Below are 20,601 nucleotides of genomic sequence, written 5' to 3' on the forward strand. Positions count from 1 at the left end.
TCGGCTCATCTCTGTCTGTCTTTGCCTAGCTTGTGATGCAGGAACTGTAAAATGAATGTGAACTTCGAAGCCTCACGGAGATGGATTGACACAGTGACGGCAGCCACAGGGTAATGCATAACAACCACTGTGAGGGTGACGCAGGACTGGGCAGGGTTCTGTTCTAAGGCACCTGAATTTGGGACGAATCAGAACTGACTTTAGGGCACGTAACTAATAGCCACAACAGGGATTTACAATGAAAGGGATCCTACCAAAGGCACGGCAACCCTGGGCGGTGCAGAGGTTTGGAGGCCAAGTGAAAGATTGGAGCTTCGAGTCCAGCCAAAGCGCCTTACCAAAAAAAGCCTGGCAATTAACTTCGGCAAAACGAGCCACCATTCTACTGTGGTGTAGGTGGGGTCACGATGAGGTGCGTGCACTCAATGGCAGTAGACTGGGACCGAAGACACATTTCCTTAATGTGGGGCACTGCTCCATGCTTTCCACAAAATAGATATGGCTTCTTTCTTACCCATAGCCAAGTCAACAACCTCCGCTGGTGAGTGGTCCTTACAGTGCTGGGCTGCTAAGTCAAAGATGGGCAGTTCAAATCCACTAGCTGCTCTGCAGGAGAAAGGTTTATGATTTTGGAAACCCTATGGGACAACTCTGCTCTCTCTCTCATTAAATTTAATTTTATTGTTTCTTAATAAGTTTTATTGGCACATAATACACACATCATACAATTCAATAGTTCCATCCTATCAAGAAACATTTTAGAACATTGTCCTCTCTCTTCTTCTCATCCGTAATAGCTTCCCACAACGTCCCCTGGTCTACCCCAGGAGATTATGGATCCACTTACTGTGTCTCTATATTTACATATCCTGAATTGAATAAATGGAAAAACACACCGAAAGAGAATAAACCAACAACAATAACAAAGTAACACAGAGGGGAAACCTCCATTGAAAAGAAAGCAGAAAAAAAAACTAATAGGTCAAAAGGGAGAGCCAAGGAAAGGTGTTAGACATTAACCTAGCAGTAGCTGCAATAATCCAGTTGGCGATGCCTTCTACACCGCGTGATTCACATCCCTAGTGTATGGTCAGAGGGTATCCCTGTGGATTTCCCCTTGGCTTTTGTTACACTGAAACCACTTTAAACTGAGTCAAAAGGGAGGTCAAATGATAAGACATTGCACTTTAACCTAAGTGTGTCTACCATAATCTACTCTATCATAGAAGATTGCTACCAGTCGGAATGGATTTGGCAGCAGTTGGCTTGGTTCAGGTTGGTCCCCCCATAGGTGAAAGGACCTTCGTGACAGAAGGTTTGTGTAGCTACGAGAATGTTTTCTCAGAGTCTCCTCCCAGATGCAGTGGCAACGCCAAAATGGCTGATGCTCAGCTCGTACTACAGTCATGAGTTCCTTTCAGGGAGTCAGGCACTTAGGGAGGCTCCTTGACCTTTCCTTCAGTTACTAAGCCTCATCCTTTGACCAGTCACCTCAACAGGGACTGCTAGTCTGATGCCCTGCGTAGGGACCGGAAAGATTAAGCTGCCTCTTAAATATTTGGGATTCATCCCAAGAACAGCTGCCATCACAAGGTTAAATCAGCCTATCTAGTACTCATAACACCCTTTCAACAAGGGCAGAAAAACTTCCAAAAGAACATTCCTCAGTAAATTGCTATCATTTCCCTATAAGCAGTCACACCTGGTGACAAATATCTACTCCTGTAACCTAAGATGCCAAGCATTTTTCAAAATCACTGGATTGCAGACATTTTTTAAAAATGCATTTGCTTGCCAAAATTGCAAATTGGCTCCATTTTCCGAGACCCAGGGCATCCATCCCTCTTTCCTAAGAGGAAAGAGGAAAAGGAGGCAGGCAGCAGCTGGGGATTGAAATGCAGTTCCTCTTGGCATGTAAACCTTGGCTGCGTGGGTGGGTTACTCCAGCCAGGCTCTCTGAGGCTCCCGACCACGTGGCCATGGCCTGTTCTTCCTAATGGCTGTGCTCTGCAGCCTGCTGACCGTCACGGTGATCATCTCGGCACCCTACATCTGGGCAGCTCTTCCTGGCTTCTAAGGCAGTTTCACCTATAGCATCTCATTGGCACTTTAGCAAACTGTGAGAGAATGAGGCTGGGCATACTTATCCCCATGTTCCAGATAAGAAAATCTTGGATCCAAAGAAGTTCAATGGTTTCCTCAAGGGTGCACAGTTGACTTATAATCATCCTGTATCCTAACCCGTGTCTTCTGCCTCTTACTCGGGAAGGAGTAGAACTCTGCAGAAAGTAGTTGGTCTTGCTTGTCAGCCCAACGGATTTGGGGCTTATTCCCAGTGATAGTCTGTTTTAACTGCAATCATGGTTAGTTGGGTCCCACATTATACACAAAATCAGCTATTTTCATGACCAGCCCTACCAAGAGGTTATTATAAAACACCAGCCTGTGCATGATGTGATATATCATGCATTCTGTAGTTTGTGCTATAAGAGCTCAGGAGGAGCAGTGGTTAAGCCCCCCGCTGCTAACTGGAAGGTCAATGGTTCAAAACTACCAGCCCCTCTGCAGGAGAGGGATGCAGCAGTCTGCTTCCATAAACCTTAGAAATCCTATGGGGGAAGTTCTACTCTCTCCTGTAGGGTCACTACAGGTCAGAATTGGGATTTTATCATATCAAACCATAGCACATCATATTATCAAAGAGTACCTATCTAAGAGTACATATTTGAATTATTTTGTCCAATATTTTTCATACTAATGGCCTGTAGGAAGTCAATTTGGCTCATGAAATCAATGTAATGTTTGTTTCTAGTGATGAAAAGTAGTAAGCTAGGTTAGGTTAGAATTGAAAATATCTTGTTAAATCTTGTTTTCTGAATCCTTGTGTACATATGAGTCTGTGTGTGCTGGATCACAATGCTGAAGGCATTTCTTTCTCCCACCTCCTCTTTTTATGAGGTTCTGTTTTGTCTTTGTATTCATTTGTTTCTTGTTATTCATCATAACCTTTCATTATTCATATACATCATAATTGTACAACTGCTACTACAATCAACTTCAAAACATTTTCTTTCTTCTTGAACTCTTTGATATCAGCTCCCCTTATCAAAGGGAACCATCCCCCCTGGAACCTTTGTTGTTATTGTTATATATTATTGTTATTATTCTTTTATATATATGTGTGTGTGTGTGTGTTAGCTGTACCTTACCCCAGCTAATATATCCATTCTCCTATACTTCTCTTATTCACTCCCCTTGAGGAGGATTATACAGTCATCATTGCTGTCAGCTCCCCTTCCCCCTTTTCCCCTCCCCGCTGTATTTCTGTATCCTCAAGGAATCATTACTCCTGTTATTGTTTCTGAAGGGTCATCCATTCTGGCATTCCTGTATCGAATGCATATGAACATATGTACATCTAACAGTATTAATGAGGTGAAACATAATCCTTAATAGTATGGGAATGGAATATTAAAGAAGCAGAGGATAGTTATGTGTTTCATCAGTGCTATACCACAGCCTGATTTCCTCATCACTGCTCTGCCCCCTCCATGGCCACTCTGTGAGTACCTGTCCAATCATCTTGCAGGTGGGTTGTGGGTCTCCACTTTGTCCAAGTCCTTTTACATCAATTTGAATGCTTGTTTTTGAACTTCTGATATCTAGTCCTGACAACACCTCATGATCACACAGGCTGGTGGGCTTCTTCCATGTGGACTTTGTTGATTAAGACCCTAGACGCTATATATCTTAATAGGCTTGCACCATCAGCTTTCTTCACCACATTTGCTTGTGCTCCCACTTTGTCTTCAGCTATCGCGTTGGAATCATACAGTGCCATATTATTAGAAAACATCGTTTTTGTACTTAGGTGAGATTTTAGTAGAGGCCCAAAGTCCATCTGCTTCCTTATTGTATTTACATACATGTACATGTATAGACAAATACACCTATCTGTATATAATTATATATTTACATATTTATATATCTATATTTATACCTATATATAAATTTTTGTTGAAAGTATTTCTTGCTGAAAGTCTTTGCTGTTTCCTTGTTCTCTCTCACTCCTCTTTCCACCTCGGTTTTTCTCCTCTCCCACCTTCTCCTCTAGGTATATGTGACATGCACCCACACACACACTACCATCACCATCAGTCCCTGTCAAGTCGATTCCAACTTATGACACCCCAAACCTGTTAGAGTAGACTTGTGCTCCATTGGGGTTTCAGTGGTTGTGATCTTTTGACAATATATCACCAATCAACCAGTACCTTTGTCCTATTATAAAGTACCATCCTTACTCCCCATGCTGATCCCCTCCACTGCCAGCAAGTGTCATTTTCTCACCCAGTGGTCCTTCCACTTCCCTCTTTTTCGAAGAGGTCCTTTAGTGGGGTTGTCTCCTGCACAGAGCCCTCTAGTTCTTTCCACGCTTCATGAATCCAGGCCTCTAACCCACTGCATTTCCATTCCAGATACGGCAGCTCAAGTCTGAAGCAATGAAGTCACCAGGGAACAGCACTCTGTACTTCATGCTTATTGTGGTCTATTCTTTCCAAGCTACGCTGAACTTGACTTTAGATGTTCCTCCTTTGGTGAGTAAATCCACATCTTCTGTATTTCCCCCTGTCATATTTCTCTGGCCTGGGAATGTCACGCACAAAATAAATCCACGGCATTCTTTCCTAGGGCCTTTGAGGAAATAACACAATTGGTGATGGCAGGAGAAGGATGAACCTCAGGGGATTGTCTTATACTTATTGGGCTATAGGTTGCCAAGCTTTGAAATCCGTGGCACCAAAAGAAGGTGAAAGAAACTTCCAGAGACATTTCTCCAAGGTTCCTCCCTCACCTACATTGCAATCTCTGAGCCCGGAGAACCCACTTGGAGACTCTGCAAACCACAATCAGGATAAAGCATATTTTCAATTCCTTCCGACCTTAAAATGTCTTGGGGCAGTTCTCTTTTAGATATGGTGCAGAAACACCCCAAATTACGTCACTTTGGCTTACCTCTTTTCTATCATGTTGATGGGTTATACAAGACACGTTGGGGTCATTCTGATGCTTTTATTTCTTTGAAAGGAATTTTGTTTGTTCCTGGAATAACTGAATCTTTTCTTGTTGAAATCAGAGCTTTTATCAGAACAGTCATAGACTGTTCATTTGATCTGTCTGCAGTAAACTTTTTCCAGTGCTGAATCTAGTCCTCACAGCTTACATCAGTTTGTCTTATTCTTTAGCCATGAGTTTTGCTCTGACCTTTGTTTTTTAATTAAAAAATTTTTTTCCAACAGTTTTATTGGCATGTCATTCACATATCACACATTTCAATAATTTAATCCCATCAAGAAGAGTTATATAATTATCACTCACCACAATCAATTTTAGAACATTTTCCTCAATCTTGTACTCATTGTTATTAGCTCCCTACTTCCCCCCAACCTCCCCTGCCGTAACCCCAAGGAACTATTAATCCAGTTTTTTATCGATAGCTTTACCTATCCTGGATTTTATATACAGAAAAACATTTTAAAAACTAGCAAGAATAACAAAATAAAAATATTTTAAAACCTTAATTGAAAACAAAGCAAACAATAATAAAAATAGAACAGAGTTAAATGGAGCGTGAGAGAGATCAAATGATAGGGCGCTAAGTTTTAACCTAATTGCCTCTTCAACAATCCACTTTCCGATACATCGTGCATGTTAGCAAGGCTCCTCACCCCCCTGGTCCATGGTCAGGGGGATTCACCAGGGCCACAATCACCTGTATTTCCCCGTCACTTTAACAGAAAACTGAAATAGTTCCAAAATGGGTCAAAAGGGAGATCAAATGATGAGGCATTACACTTTAACCTATCTGCAGTAATCAGTTGTACAATGTTCCCTGTCTGATAACTGGGCTGCTCACCTGTGATCACGGGGGATTCTCCAGAGGCGTCATCTATGTGTTGTTCTTATTCTTTTGTTTTGCCTTAGATTTCTCTTATATCTTGGTTCCATATTTCACATCTCCCATGAGTTATTTTATAGTTCAGAAGATTTCAATTTAGCCATTCTATCTATGCTTTTCCTCTGAATGCTGAGAGGATAATTTGGGGTATGGGGGGCCTTCTCTGTATCCACCACATTGGTAGGCACCATTACCTGCCTCCACCACACCTCCCAATTCTGTAATCTTGTGTTTGGTTCTCATGCATTGCTTCCTGATACCAGAGAGTTTCCTCTAGGTAAACAGCTACCTCTGACTTCAGGAATAATGAAATGCTTCCCTGTAACAGAAATCTCTTAAAAATCCTAGCCCCTCCCACTCTTTTTTTTTTAACCAGGCCAGCCATGGGGGTGGGGTTGAAATTTACAAGAAATAGATCTCATAGTGTTTACCAAAAGTTATTTAAGTCATAGGAAGAGCTGAGGTGGATTTTCCAGAGATTGGTACAGTTTCTTATCTAAATCTTTCAGACCAAAAAAAAAAAATCCTGGTAATACATGAGAAAATGAAGAAAAAGCCCTACACACACACACACACACACACACACACACACAAGCACACCCTTGGATACAGCCTTTTGCCAGGACTTGTGCCTTCTTAAACCCACCTCACCCCCACACATCTATCTCTTCTCCCAGACTCCCCAGCACGGGTACAACCTGTACCTTCACATGCCACAGCCTGTTCATGTACATAGAGAAGGGAAATATTTACATTTCCTGTGACGTCACTTGGCTAGCGTGGAGCTCTGAGTATCTAAGAATTGGGATTGAGAGCCAGAGCTGAGGTAAACTCAGCATCTGGGTATCTGCATCAAGCAGTTTCTTCCAGGGTGAGGCTCCCTCACTACCATGCTATCATGCCAACCCTGCCTGGGTGGAAGCCCTGGGAGACACTCTTCATCTGATGGCGCAGACTCATCAGAGGAGAAGGCTTTCGGGGTTGCTGGTGGAATGTGGGAAACTCTCACTCTTCCCTCCCAGATCGGCCTTCAAGCTATGATATGGTCAGGCAGGGCCGTCACCCAGGGCCCCGTTGGAAAGATGAACACACAAGCCTGCCTTCTTTTGTAATGCCCTGAGCTGCCATGTTCAGTGCAACACAGGATAATAATGAGCCTTTGAGGTGTGAAGATGGGCTCGGGGCTCCTCAGCCTTCAGTGGGAACAGCTTTCAATTCATTCTGTCAGGAGTGCGACCTGGGATGTTGTCCTCTGACGCTCTGGATCCTCTTCAGATGGCAAAGCTGCAGACCCTCACCCAGACTTCCTGTGGCATCGGGCCTGGGTTAAGCCCCTTTCCCAACTGGTGCTGACTTTGAAATTGTTACGACGTGCTGACCTGAATAACCTGGCTTTCACAAAAGTTTGAGAGATGGCAGAGGGGTCAAGACAGTTTTCACACCAAAAACTGTCCTCCAGGGCAAACTATCTCAGAGAGCACTAGCAGCCAGATGCCACTAGTGCCCCAGAAGCAGAGTGGGCACCAGACAGTAGATTTGGGCCTCTGGCATTGGACCTGTCAGGTACTTACTGACTGAGCCCTAGAGACCAGATGTCTTGAGAAAATGTAAACCCCCCCCCCCCCAAAGTTTATTGGGTATTGACATTGTCAACAGTTGACTGTTCATGACCCACAAAACCTGGAATTTCATATGATCTTTCCCTAAAAATGCTCAGGCAGTATCAACTGAATGAAGAAACTCCTTCATCAATGGCAGTCCCCCCCCCCTTTTTTTGACATTTTGATTCATTTTAGAATGGTCTGCACCTATAGTCTTAGCCCTCGCATGATTCCCATATACCATCTTTCGGCAGGTAGGTTTCTGATTGGCTTTGGTTGTTGCCGTGTGTGTGTGTGTGTGTGTGTGTGTGTGTGTGTGTGTGTGTGTGTGTGTGTTTTGGGAAGAGCATAAAAGGGAGCTGATGTCAAGGAGTTCAAGAAGGCAAAGAATGTTTTGAAAGTGATTGTGGCAGCAGTTGTACAATCCTGCTCGATGTGACTGAACTGTGGAATGATGTGATATCTGTATTAACTCCCAATAAAATGGCTTTGAAAAAAAGTGGGGGGAGGTGACAATCCTCCTTGATTAAATGTTCACCTCCTGAAAGGAGTCTGTTTTCGGTACCTAAAATGATAATTGTCCCTATGTTGTTGGTTTATTGTGAGGATGAAAGGCTCGCTTCTATACCAGCCTTCATAGAGCGACAAGGACAGAGTCAGCCCCTCGTCATTGGCAGTTATTCTTTATGTTGTAGTTGGTGTGGTGGTTACACGTTGGGCTGCAACCCACATGGTCGGCAGTTCAAAACCACCAGCAGCTCCATGAGAGAAAGACTGGGTGTTCTATTCCCATAAACAATTATCACCTCGAAAACCCACGGGGGAGTCACTTTGAGTCAGCATTGACTCGATGGCAGTGCATTTGTGAGTGTAAATAAATGCTTATGTCAGGAGCCATTGTAATAGGACCCTTGGGGAACCAAGGATCGATTATGGAGGTAGAGGTGTGGCATAAAAGGGGATTCCAGGGGAAGAAAAGGAGGAACAGATTTGGCAAGAACCGGACCCTTGGTGACTGCTTCCAAGTCACCTCATTCCTGAATGGCTGTCCCCACCCTGAGTTTAGGCCACCCTCCCCCTCCCCCTAAGAGATGATTGGAAAGTCATCATGTGCAACAGGCGGGGCCTTTCCTGGAATTGATGACCTTGTCTCTTCCGAAGGCTGCTCAGCCATCAGGAAATCCCCTCCGGAGCCAGCCATTGTCACTTTGATATTTCAATGGGTGCCTGTAAATGGGGCAAGCAGAGGGAGGTTTGCTGGAGGTCTGTTCTCTTGTCTGGAGTAGAATTGCAGCTCTGAGTGTTTGGAGCCACTGGCAGGGATGATGTCCCCTGGCGTGTCTTGCCCAGTACCCAGCATGGATGGACAAAGGTGAAAGCCCCAGCTTCACAGTGCCCAAAGCTGGGGGAAACATGAGCACTAAGAGGGTGAGCCTGGCCCATGGAGGGCTCCAGGTGCAGCTGGACACCTTGACATTGTATTGTCGCTGCTGCAAGCTGCCCTGCCTCACAGCAACCCCACGTCCAAGAGGAGGCTATGCTGCCCAGACCCACACCATCGTTATGGCACTTGTGCATTGAACTGTTGGGACCCATAGGGTAGTCAATGGCTGATTTTTGGAAGTAAATTGTTGAGCTTTTTTTTCTAGTCCATCTGAATCTGGAAGCTCTTCTAAAACCTGCTCAGCATCATAGCAGCATGCATGCCTCCCCTGATGGATGGGTGGTGGCTGCGCGGGAGATACATGGGCCAAGGCATAGGACTTTTCTTACTTAACAAACTGAGGCTTAGAATGAGTGAGTGACCCGTCTCTCTGAAGGAGCTCCAGTGGTGAGATTCTGTGCCTGCGGTGACTCCAGCATTCTCTGTCTTCAGATACAGTGCCCCTGACCTCACTGCTTAGCTCTTCATACCTTCTCTTCAGCCCACCTTGATCCCAGCACCAACCTCAACTCCCCAGAGACTTTCTGGCTGCTAGTTTGCTCAGTTCTCTGTTTTTCTCCAATGTTTCCCACCCTTCAATTGAACAATAGGTATTCTCACACACACGCTCAGCATGAAGCCTCACTGGGCAGCTGAGAGGCTATAGGGAACAAGAACGGAGAAGAAGGTGGCGGCAGGGTTGTGGAGGCAGAGCTTCCAAAAGGTGCCCCTTGCACGTTCCGGAGGGTCACCCTCAGGATTCAGGAATGCAACAAAGCTGTGTTTCTCAGGATGATGGGCGGATGTGCTGGTTACCAAGGCAGGTGTCTGCAGTCCACCCGGAACCTACTGCATCCGCTGGAGGAATAGAGGGAGGAATGGTGGCAACTATTTCTTCTGTTCCCAAAGATTCGAAATACTGTGCAAGATGGAACTAAATCACACCTTGACTCCCACCTTCAGCTTAAAGCAGCGTGCCTTTGTCCCCTGGGAAATGCAGAGACTAACATCCTGCCCAGTAGGTGATCCTCAGTGACAAAGTTCTCCCGGGCTTTCTGACTTCCCCCATCACAGCCCCTCATCAGAGAAAGTCTCTCCAGCACTGGCTGCCCTGGGAGAAGGGGAGGCAGGACCGCAGTGGAAGATCCTTTCCTCCCAACTTCCCAACCGCCTGTCTGGGCACAGAGCCAGAGGCAGCCCCAGCGGAAACTGGGCAGGAACCAGACATATACATTGCCTTTGCTTCCTCTCAGTCCCTGCACATTTATGTGGCTTTAAAATAACTTCCTTCGGAGTGAAGCAACAGCTGGAGGTTTGACATTCCAATCGTCAACCGTCATTTCTCTATTGTCCTCATCCACCACCACCACCCCCCAAAATGTATGAGCCATCAAGTACCCAGGGCATCCCCTCTTCCTAAACAAAAGTCAAAGCCTGTTGCTGTCTGGCCAAGTCCTACTTGTGGAGATCTTCTGTACAGCAGAAGAGAACGGAACGCCATAGGATTTGGGAAGCATGAATTTTTTTAGAAGTAGATCTCCAGGCCTTTCTTCCGAGGTGCCTCTGAGTGGACTCAAACCTTCAACCTTCCAGTTAGCAACAAAGGTCGCTACCCTTTGCACCACACAGACACATCCATAGCTTACTTCTGAGCTTTTCCTAACATTGTAATTTAGTAGTGGATAGGAGGCGCCAAGCCATGGGAGCTACTTTAGTTATTGAAAAGGAGGAAGGAGACAGAGTGAGCGAGCAAGCGAGAGAGAGAGAGAGAGAGAGAGAGAGAGAGAGAGAGAGAGAGAGAGAGAGAGAGAGCAGGCTAGATAGAGAGCCTCACTCACCATGGCAAACTCACAGGTCTCGCCTGACATGATGATGGCAGTGCCTCTGTGAACAAGTGCAGAATTTGGAGCCAGAGTAGATGGCTCTACCATCTACCATGGCTCTACCATCTACTATGGTTCTACCATGGCTCTACCATCTACCATGGCTCTACCATAGCTCTACCATCTACCATGACTCTACCATGGCTCTACCATCTAAAGCCTGTGTGACTTGAGGCAAGTTACTTGACCTCTCTGTGCCTCTGTTGTGCCACAAGTGAAATGTGATTAATGGTCCTCCTTCTGAAATTCTTGTGACTATTCAGTAAGGAATTGCACATGGAAGTAGTGAAACTAGCCTGACACAGACTGTTGAATACATCTTCTCTCAACTCTCTCTCTCTTACTGCCATTGAGTTGATTCTGACTCACAGTCACCCTCTAAGATGGAATAGAACTGCTCCTGTGGGTTTCTGAGGATGTAAATCTTTGTGGGAGTAGAAAACCATATCATTCTCTCTCAGAGGAGCCGGTGGGTTAGAACTGCTGACTTTGAGGCTAACATCCCAACACATAACCCCCTACTTTACCAGAGCTCCTGACTGTTCATTTTAGTTGTTGTTATTAAATGAAATAGCTAGCAAATGGTGGTAGACAGACATATATGCCAGAACGAACTTTACCTGGAGGGCATGTGAAGTTCATTAGAAAGAATAGAGGTTCTCTGGGAAGACTTCAAGGGAGGGCTTCTTGCATCGTGGCCTTGAAAGGGGCTTGGGTTGGAAAGTGCATCCCAGGAAAAGCCCACTTGGAGGCAGAGAGGAGTGAGGAATTGTGGTCAGGGCTTAAGGGGAGGCTTGGATACCAACGGTGGAGTGAGTAGAGAAGAAATCCTACCAGGTGAAATCTGATCCTTGCCAGTTCTTAAACAGAAAGGTTAGGCAGTGAAAGGAGGTGAAGTCCACAAAGGTAATCCAGTGTGCAGACTGCGTGTTCTGTGAGTGCGACCTCGGGTCAGAATGATAGCCCTCCCTCAATAGCACCCGCTGTTAAGCACAATACTCAGCGCCTTCTTTCCTTATTCAGTTGATGCTTACAACGGCCTCCCAATTTTAGCTCAGGTGGAAGCAGGCTCAGAGAGGGTGAGTACCTTAAACAACGTCACACAGCCACATTATGGCATTGTTGGAATTTGAACTTAATCACTGCAGTGTCCTTGCTCTTAACCACGGGATGATAATGACGAAGGCTATTAAGACCTTGTTGTTGTTGTTGTTTAGTGCTGTTGCATTGGTTCTGACTCACAGTGACGGAAACCCTGCCCAGTCCTGTGCCATCCGTACAGTTGTTGTTACGTTGTAGCTCCTGTTGCTGCCACTGTGTTGATCCATCTGGTTGAGGATTCTTTTTCACTGACCTTCCACTTGACCAAACTTGGTGTCCTTCTCCAGGAACAGTCTCTTCTGATAACGTGCTCAATGTACGTGAGATGAAATCTTGCCACGTTCGCTTCTCAGGAACATTAAGGGACATTCTGGCTGTACTTCTTCCAAGACAGATTTGTTTACTCTTCCGGAAGCCCGTGGACATATTCAACATTCTTCACCAGCGTGCTCATTATGAAAGGAGCTGGACTTACTACTAGAGCTTCCTAGAAGCTTTTAGGTTGCTTACCTGATTCTCACAACCATCCTGGGAGACTGGATGGGTATTAGTAGTCCCATGTTACAGAGGAGATGATTGAGACCCCTAGCTAATAAATCTCACGGCCTTGCTCCCTGGGCAGCCTGACTATAGACTTGGCTGTACCAGAGAAAGCAACCATAGAACTAGCTAAGGGAGAAAAAAAATCCAGAGGAAGAGAAAATGATACCTAAGAATGTACAGTGGTTACACAGCCAGAGTGTTACTGAGATGTTGACCTGGGGCCATTTCAGTGCTGAGAAGAGGTCGTGAGACATATCTACAAGGTTATTGAAGTGACTCATGGTTCAAGTCTTAGGCAGAGAACTTAGGGTTCAAGCATAGGCAAGTTTAGAACATCATGGTTTATCTTTCTTGACAGGACTTAAACCACAGGAATTCTGAGAAATGTAGATATAGCCAGTTCTTCTACTCTTGGATCCAGAGACTGGTTTATTAAAGAGTGGATTATCAGATCACATTTCAGAGGCAACTTCAATCCCCACCCCCGCTCCCACCCCCACATCTTTCAGTTCAAGGGGCTCTGGCAGCATCGTGGTTACACACTGGGCTGCTAACTGCCAGGTAGTTTGAAACCACCCGCTGCTCCCAGGAGAAAGATGGGAACGATTTGATTCCCATCAAGAGTTACAGCCTCAGAAACTCGCATAGGCGGTGCTGCCCTTTCCTAGGGTCAATCTGAAGCAGCATCAACTCTATGACAGTGAGTTTGTTTGTTTGGCTAGCATGCACTGGCTGCTTGCCTGACATCCAATGGGCACTCAGCTGCTAACCCCAAAACAATAGCTCAAAGTTCAGCGCTAACATGTCCTGGACTGATAACTAATGAACAATTCTTTAAAATATTCTTTCAGGGGCTCCGCAGGCCAGAACTACCAGACGATGAGGACGGGCCACTACGAGAGAGACGAGCAGGTATGTGAGCTGGTTCTTTGCCAATCTCCTCCAATAATTCCCATCAAGTGGCATTTGCTGTGACTTCTTTCAACCCTGTGACCTACCGTGTGCAGTATCCAAGCAGCATGCAGGTCAAGTAGTAGAATCCAAATGCAGAAAGTAAAAAACAAAATTGCAGTACACTCAATTCCAACTCCCGACAGTCCATGTATGTTCGCACAGAACTGTATTCCAGAGCTTTCCGGGGCTGATTTCTCAGATGTAGACTGCTGGCCTTGTCTTTTGAGGCACCTCGGGGTAGACTCAAATGTACAACCCTTTGATTTGCAGCCAAATGTTTCACCATCTGAACCACGAGCGACTCCAGCAGCACGTCCCAATCTCCCTTTTCTCTGTGTCACCATGCCCCATTTCATGAAGATGTCCAGGAGGCTCTCTTCCCAGTTGCCCTCCTCCACCATCACAAAGCCTGCTTCTTGAGCCTCAAACCATCACGGAGGGGAGAAGGGGCTAGGGGGCATGCAATAGGGACAATTTTTTTAAAAAGCTAATTCAGAAAAGGACTGAGAAAGGAGAGAGTAGAAAAGGGAGGGAGAGAGGAAAAGAGAGAAAAAGGAGAGGAAAAAAGAAACAATGTGTTAGCTTGTGCTTGAAAGCCTCCCTCTCAGCCGTGTCATGTTGCTTCTTTGTTTCATGCCTCAGCTTCACCTGTAGTTTTCCACCCTTGTTCGCTCACGGAACTCCAGAGAAGCAGTCTGAAATACCTTGGACGCTTCCCTTTGTGAAGGAACCCCGGTGGCATAGTGGGCAGAGTTGAACTGCTGTCTACAAGGTCAACAGTTCGAAACCATCCATTGCTCCTCGGGAGAAAGACAAGGCTTTCCACTCCCATAAGAGGTCCGGTCTTAGGAGTCCACGGGAGCAGTTTTACCTTGTGCCATACGGGTCGCTGTGAGTCAGAATGAGCTCGATGGCAGTGAGCTTGGTTGGGGGGTTTCGTCTTTGTGGGGTTGGGTGCAGCTGGAGAGCTGTGAACATTTGTCTGGTCTTCATTGGTGTCTCAGCCCAAATGTGGAGCTTGGGTGGCATAATGGGTTATACATGGAGTTGCTGACAACAAGACCAGTGGTTCGAACGCACCAGCCCCTCTGTGGGAGAACAAGGAGGCTGTCTACACCTGCAAACATTTAAAGTGTCAGGAACCCAAAGGGGCAGATCTACTCTGACCTGTAGCGTCGCTATGAATTGGAATCTACTTCATGGCCATGAATTTTATACAGTTGTTAGTATCTGAGATGGCTTCTAAAGGTCACGAGAAAAATGGAATTTTTTCCACAAACTTTTTGAAACCCTTCTTATGGCTATGGGCTGAATTTTCCCATGATCTCTTTCTCCTATTCCACCATCTTCTGAAAAGGATCTTGCAAAAGCATAGATCTGATCCCCTCAAAAATCTTTTCTTTCCTTAAAATCATGGCCCTTAGGTAATTCCTTTCCTTGATCTTTGCTTTTCCTCTTCCTTTCCCTCCCCTCACCTTTCTCCTGTCTCCACTCTGGCCTTTTCTCATTTGCTTTATTAATTTTGTCCTGATGAAGAGCTCTCGGGCGCCTCTCCCCCTCTCCTGGGACACCTCATAGCCCAGACAGGGCAGTCTGAGCTTTAAAGCAAGCATGGCCATCTCCTTTCCGTCCCTGTCAACACCCCCCAAGCCCTCCTGCACCCCATGACAGGAACAGGGCTGGAGATGTGCCCACTGGTGTTTTGAAAGACCTTTGTCTTTTGACATCAAACTATTTGAGATGAGTTCCAGTCAGGTTTCTGCCAAGTCCTTGGGGCCAGGCTGCCAGCTGCCGTGGAGCAGTCGTTGACCCCACAGCTGTAAAAGAGACGTCTTCTTCCTACGCTTCCTGGCCCCGCTGTCCATGGCCAATGGAGATGTTTGGGGAGGGGGTGGCGCTTGGAGAGGAAACTGCCACTAGGCCTAGGGAGCAGACATTCCAGGAGTTTCCAAGGATAATGAAAAACAACCTTGGTGGGGATAAATCCCCAGGAAAGCATGTGTCTCATTGATTTCACATGGTCTTCTGTGCTCTTGGGCCTCCGGAGTCTCCCACTTGGGCGTGTTAATGAGTTCATCCATCATCATTTGCAGAAGTTGGATTAGCCTCGGTGATTTTACTAAACCATTGATATTAGATGTGGTCCCATGGGCCCAGGCTCTGGGTCCTCGAGTCCCAGCAGGTAAGCTGTAGTTGAGAGGATCCCTCCCCAGTCGGTGAAGAACAGCGAGGGGTGTGATGTTTGGTTCAGCATCTTCCCACACTTGGGCATCTGCTGTGGTGACTGAGGGTCTGCACGGGGCTCTGGCTTTCAGGTCGGGACTGGGTTGGCTTCCTCTCACAGGCACAGGCATAGGAGTCTTCACGAGAGGAAGAAGGCAAGCAGAGATGCCAAGTTAAAGACAAATAGGTCCTTTGAGGCGCTGGGCCCAAATTGTTAGTCCTCTTTAAGAATAGGATCGATACTTATTGTTCATTACTTATGTGTAAGCCCAATCCACCAAGGACTTCCTACGTGGTCTCAGTTACTTACCTTCCCTGGGACGTTTGAAAAGACGACTTTCACACTTACAGGATAACGGAAGGGATTCAATCATTGTGGTTTGAAGTGAACTTGTCCGTCTCAAAAGGTTCCAAGTTCACTTCAGTTCTATGTCCCTCCTTTTTTAGCCACTCTGACAGAGGTTTAGATCCAAGGGGCAAGGGGCCTGGATGGTTTTTTGTTTTTGTTTTTTTGCCATCATCATTTTCTTTTTATTTTTTAAACATTTTATTAGGGACTCATACAACTCTTATCACAATCCATACATATATCAATTGCGTAAAGCACATCTGTACATTCTTTGCCCTCATCAATTTCAATGTATTTGCTCTCCACGTAAGCCCTTTGCATCAGGTCCACTTTTTCCCCCTCCCTCCCCACTCCCTCATGAGCCCTTGATAATTCATAAATTATTATTTTGTCATATCTTTCCCTGTCCGACGTCTCCCTTCACTCCCTTTTCTGTTGTCTGTCCCCCCAGGGAGGAGGTCACATGTAGATCCTTGTAATCGGTTCCCTCTTTCCAACCCCCTCCCTCTACCCTCCCAGTATCGCCACTCACACAGCTGATCCTGAAGGGATCATCCACCCTGGATTCCCTGTGCCCCCAGCTCCTATCTGCACCATTGTACATCCTCTGCTCTATCCAGACTTGCAAGGTAGAATTTGGATCATGATAGTTGGCGGGGGGGGGGGGGGGGGGCGGGGGAGGGCGGGGGGAGAAAGCATTTAGGAACTGGAGGAAAGCTGTAGTCTTCATTAGGACTACATCGCATCCTGACTGACTCATCTCCTCCCCTAGACTAAGGCTTTGAACCTCCTCTCTCTCTCTCTTTCTTGTTTTTACCATTACTTATTGATTTACATGGGTGTTTAAAGGAAAATATATTCTACGTGGTTGCTCATCTCATCAAATCAAATCAGTAATGGTATCCCATGACACCCTCCATCCATGTGTTTTTCCCTTCTCCCTCCCATCTTTTCTTCCGCCATAATTTCCTATCCTTCCCCTCCCCCCACCTCTTTCCCCATCCTTGGCCTCCATGTAGTCTTCAAAATCTTATCCTTTGGTGTGAAAAACCACTTCCCCTTTCTGGGATTAAATAGTAGTATGCACATATTACTTTAAAAATATTTATCTGTGTGTGCTTTTTAAAAATGTGTTTCTATACTTAAAAGAAAAAAATTCATTTTCTTAAAAAAAATACATTGCATCGAAAGGTTCCGATATGTTCCTAAGCATTTCCGTGGAGCTCTGGTTAAGGCACTGTGAATCTAACGGTTGGAACTCACCAGCTGCTCTGAGGGTTGAAGATATGGCATCTTCCCCCATAAAGAAAGCCAGCCTTGGAAATCCCAGGAGCCAGCTCTGTTCTGCTATGTAGGGTCTCTACGAGTTGAAACCAACTTGCACACAGTGGTGGGGTGGGATATTCTGTACACCTTTTGCCTATGCATTTTTGAAGGCAAGGAGGAGGACCACGTTATAGGAGCTAGCATTTTGAGACAGAGGTTTGAGACCACCCAGAGACATCTTGGGAGAAAAACTTGGCAATCTACTTTTGAAAAATTATCTATTGAAAGCTGTGCAGAGCACGGTTCTACTCTGACATGCTTGTGCTCCCCGTGACTCAAGGGCAGAACTGACTCGAAGGGCAGCCGGTTCCTGTTATTTCAACGCACTCACGAAGGTGAGAGATCTGTCCAAAGGCACAGAGACAGAAATGACTGTGGTTTTGCCTGTTAGAGCTGAGGTTAACTTTGGAGAAGGCGAAGCAAATAAGAAGAGCCCAAGGCAGGTAGAATTATGTGCTAATTATGGAGTGTTCTGGATGCCAGGAAGTGGCCACTAGACCAGCTGAGGGCCTGGTGCAGATAACAGAACTGATAGAAGTCACCTTCATGGAAAATTATGGCGTAACAGTTATGGCTGAATGGATTCTGTAATAGAAAGATCAGTGCACCTGAGGGAGCCCTGCTAGGAGGCTTGGCAGTCTGGACTCAGGCCTGGCCCTGGCAGTCGCTTGAAAAGGAGCAGAAGGCATGCCTGTCAGAGACATATAAAGAAGTGGACCCAAAGCTTCAGGAAATGGTTTGGACATGGGAATGATGGGACAACAGTGGTGCAGGTAACCCTGCAGGAGTGCGCACACCTGGGGGACATTGTGACTAGAGAGACCTCAGGTTGACAGTGGAATTGGAAGCAGACAGACACTGATAGCTGAAGTTCACAGATAAGTTGAAAATCTCATCTTAGAAGAGTCTTCAAAGTGAGCTGAAAGTAGAAGTTTCTTCCTGGTGAGAAGTGACAGAAACATGTCTTCCGTGTCAACATTCTCCCTTCCAAGTCTCTGAGCCTTATGGTTCCCAAGAGTCCCATTGGCTTTTCTTTGACTTTACAGAGGATGTTTGGTGGGAGACAAAAGGGCAAGAAAGGGCACCAAGGGGCCATAACACTGGACACTCTGACAGGTTAGCAGTCTGTTGTCAGAACAAGATTCTTACCAGATTGTGTTGTCTGGCTGCCAGTTCAGCAATCCTCCCAGCCAGCATACAGGTTCCTCCTGAGCTGGCTGCAAGAAGCATGGTGTATTTTCCAGGCTGAGAGGGAGGGAGGGAGAGACTATGGGAAGTTCATGGCTATGTTCTTCCTTGCGATTCCAGGTAGCACTTACTGCTGAGTGAATGGGTAGCTGGTGGTAGTGTGAGGTTGAGAGACTTGGTGTTCTCCCACTGATGGGTGGGCTTGGTTTTAAGCTTGCTCTTTATGTTTGAGTGGTTTTTTAAAATCTCTTACCATAGAATACAGATGAGCGTTTAAATATATATACATATATATATCTTGTTTGCTAGCTTACTTAATGACCATGCATATTTCCAAGCAGAGTATCATTGTTATTTTTATTATATTCAGCGTGTCTATTTCTAACTACTATTTCAGAATGGCTTCTATGTGCCAGACACTTGGCTAGGGTCCACTCACACTATCCCAGCTCTGACACAACAATCCTGCAGAGAAAACGTCACCCCTCGTGCACTGACGAGTGAAGTGTGGCTCAGAGAGATTTAGTGACTTGCCCAGGTAAGAAGGCATGCCATGCCAGGCCTGTCTGCCTCTGAAGCCCGTGTTCAGAGTTGAGTGTTCTAGACCAGCTTGTTCTTTGGCTCCTGCCCATGGGATCCCGTATGGAGACTCTGGGAACAGCCTTGTAGAGTAGGAAGCCTGGCTTCACTGCCTTCATTTGCTGTTTAAGGGGCCCCCTGGTGGTGCCTTACTTAACTGCACTTGGCTGCTAACTTTAAGGCAGTATTTTGAACCCCTCAGCTGCCCCATGGATAGAAGTTGAAGCACTCTTTTTTGCTTTCATGGGATGAAAGTTTGGGAAATCCTATGGGGCACTTGTGCTACCTTCTATAGAGCCATGATAAGTTAGAGGTGATTTGACGGAGCAGGTTTCTGTGGCTAGCCAGGAGGTGGCTCAGTGGATTATGTGTTGGGCTGCTAACAGCAAAGTCAGCAGTTCGAAATCACTCGCTGCACTGCAGGAGAAAGATGAGGCTCTCTAGAGACTCCTATAAATAGTGACAGTCTCAGACACCCACAGGGAGCAGTTCTATTCTGTCCTCCCGGGTCTCACTATTCTGTCCTCCAGGGTCTGACTATTCTGCCCTCCCAGGTCTGACGATTCTGTCCTCCGGGTCGCTGTGAGTCAGAGTTGACACGATGGCAATGAATGAGAATGAGACTTCCTAGAGAAGGATATATTGTTATATGCCATTGCCCCGCCATCCAGCTACACCTGCCAGGTAAATTGTAGCCTGGGGGTCTGGCAGTTTCCCTCGGCTGATAAATCTGTTTCAAAACCAAAAGAGAGAAAGCGGGATCCTCGGACTGTACTGGTTGTACCAAACAACCGTGAGACAGAGATGATGTGAGAGCATCATCGCCTAGATTAGCGGTTCTCAACATGTGGGTCGTGACCCTTTTACCCCCACCCCCTCATTTCCCTCGGACGATGTCAGCAGCTTTGTTCTTTTCCATGTGGGAGACTTGGACGTAGGCCCCTGACTCCAAGAAGTCAGCACTCCCGTGAGAGTTGCCAGGCAAAAATAGAACCGTTCACTAGTGCAACGATGACTCGGATCCAGAGCAGCTTGCCCGCCCATGTGGCCAACTTTCCAGAAATAGGTCTGTAAGATCAGCGCTGTGTGACAGGCAGGGGGTTATGGGGACGCAGAAGGGAAATCTGGCTTGCTTGTGCCTCCGTTCTCTGCGGACAGGCCTCTGTTTGTAACACCCATGACACCTTGAATGTGTTACCTTCTACCCAGGGCATATGTGAGTCAGAGAGAAGCAGACTAAACAACACCAGGGGACAGGAACCTGAGGGGGGACCATGCCCTCCTTGGGATGGTCCAGAGGCTACAGAGGGCCCTGGAAGGGAGATTAAAGCACAAGCTCACACACCAAGGGGGCCTTGCCCTCTGACCCCAGCATCCTTCTTTGTCTGGAAGACGACAGGAAATAACCCTTTCCCGGAAGACCTCAGGTCTGAGGCTTGAAGTTCCTCTACCCCTCCAATGGTGGGCTGGTT

General features: G+C 46.3%; 1 protein-coding gene across 2 annotated transcripts in view; it reads left to right on the forward strand.

Moving 5' to 3' along the window:
- Window positions 1–12,955: 12,955 nt before the first annotated feature.
- Window positions 12,956–20,601, forward strand: part of ADGRF5 (adhesion G protein-coupled receptor F5) — a 56,270-nt gene continuing 48,624 nt past the window's right edge. For both annotated transcript variants that reach the window (XM_075554999.1, XM_075554998.1), the window contains exons 1-2: window positions 12,956–13,210; window positions 13,362–13,422. In XM_075554999.1, coding sequence (XP_075411114.1) covers window positions 13,205–13,210; window positions 13,362–13,422 — 67 coding nt within the window. In that variant the 5' untranslated portion in view covers window positions 12,956–13,204. The remainder of the gene's footprint in view (window positions 13,211–13,361; window positions 13,423–20,601) is intronic.

This window comes from Tenrec ecaudatus, chromosome 7 (assembly GCF_050624435.1).
Source record: "Tenrec ecaudatus isolate mTenEca1 chromosome 7, mTenEca1.hap1, whole genome shotgun sequence".
Taxonomy (NCBI): Eukaryota; Metazoa; Chordata; class Mammalia; order Afrosoricida; family Tenrecidae; genus Tenrec; species Tenrec ecaudatus.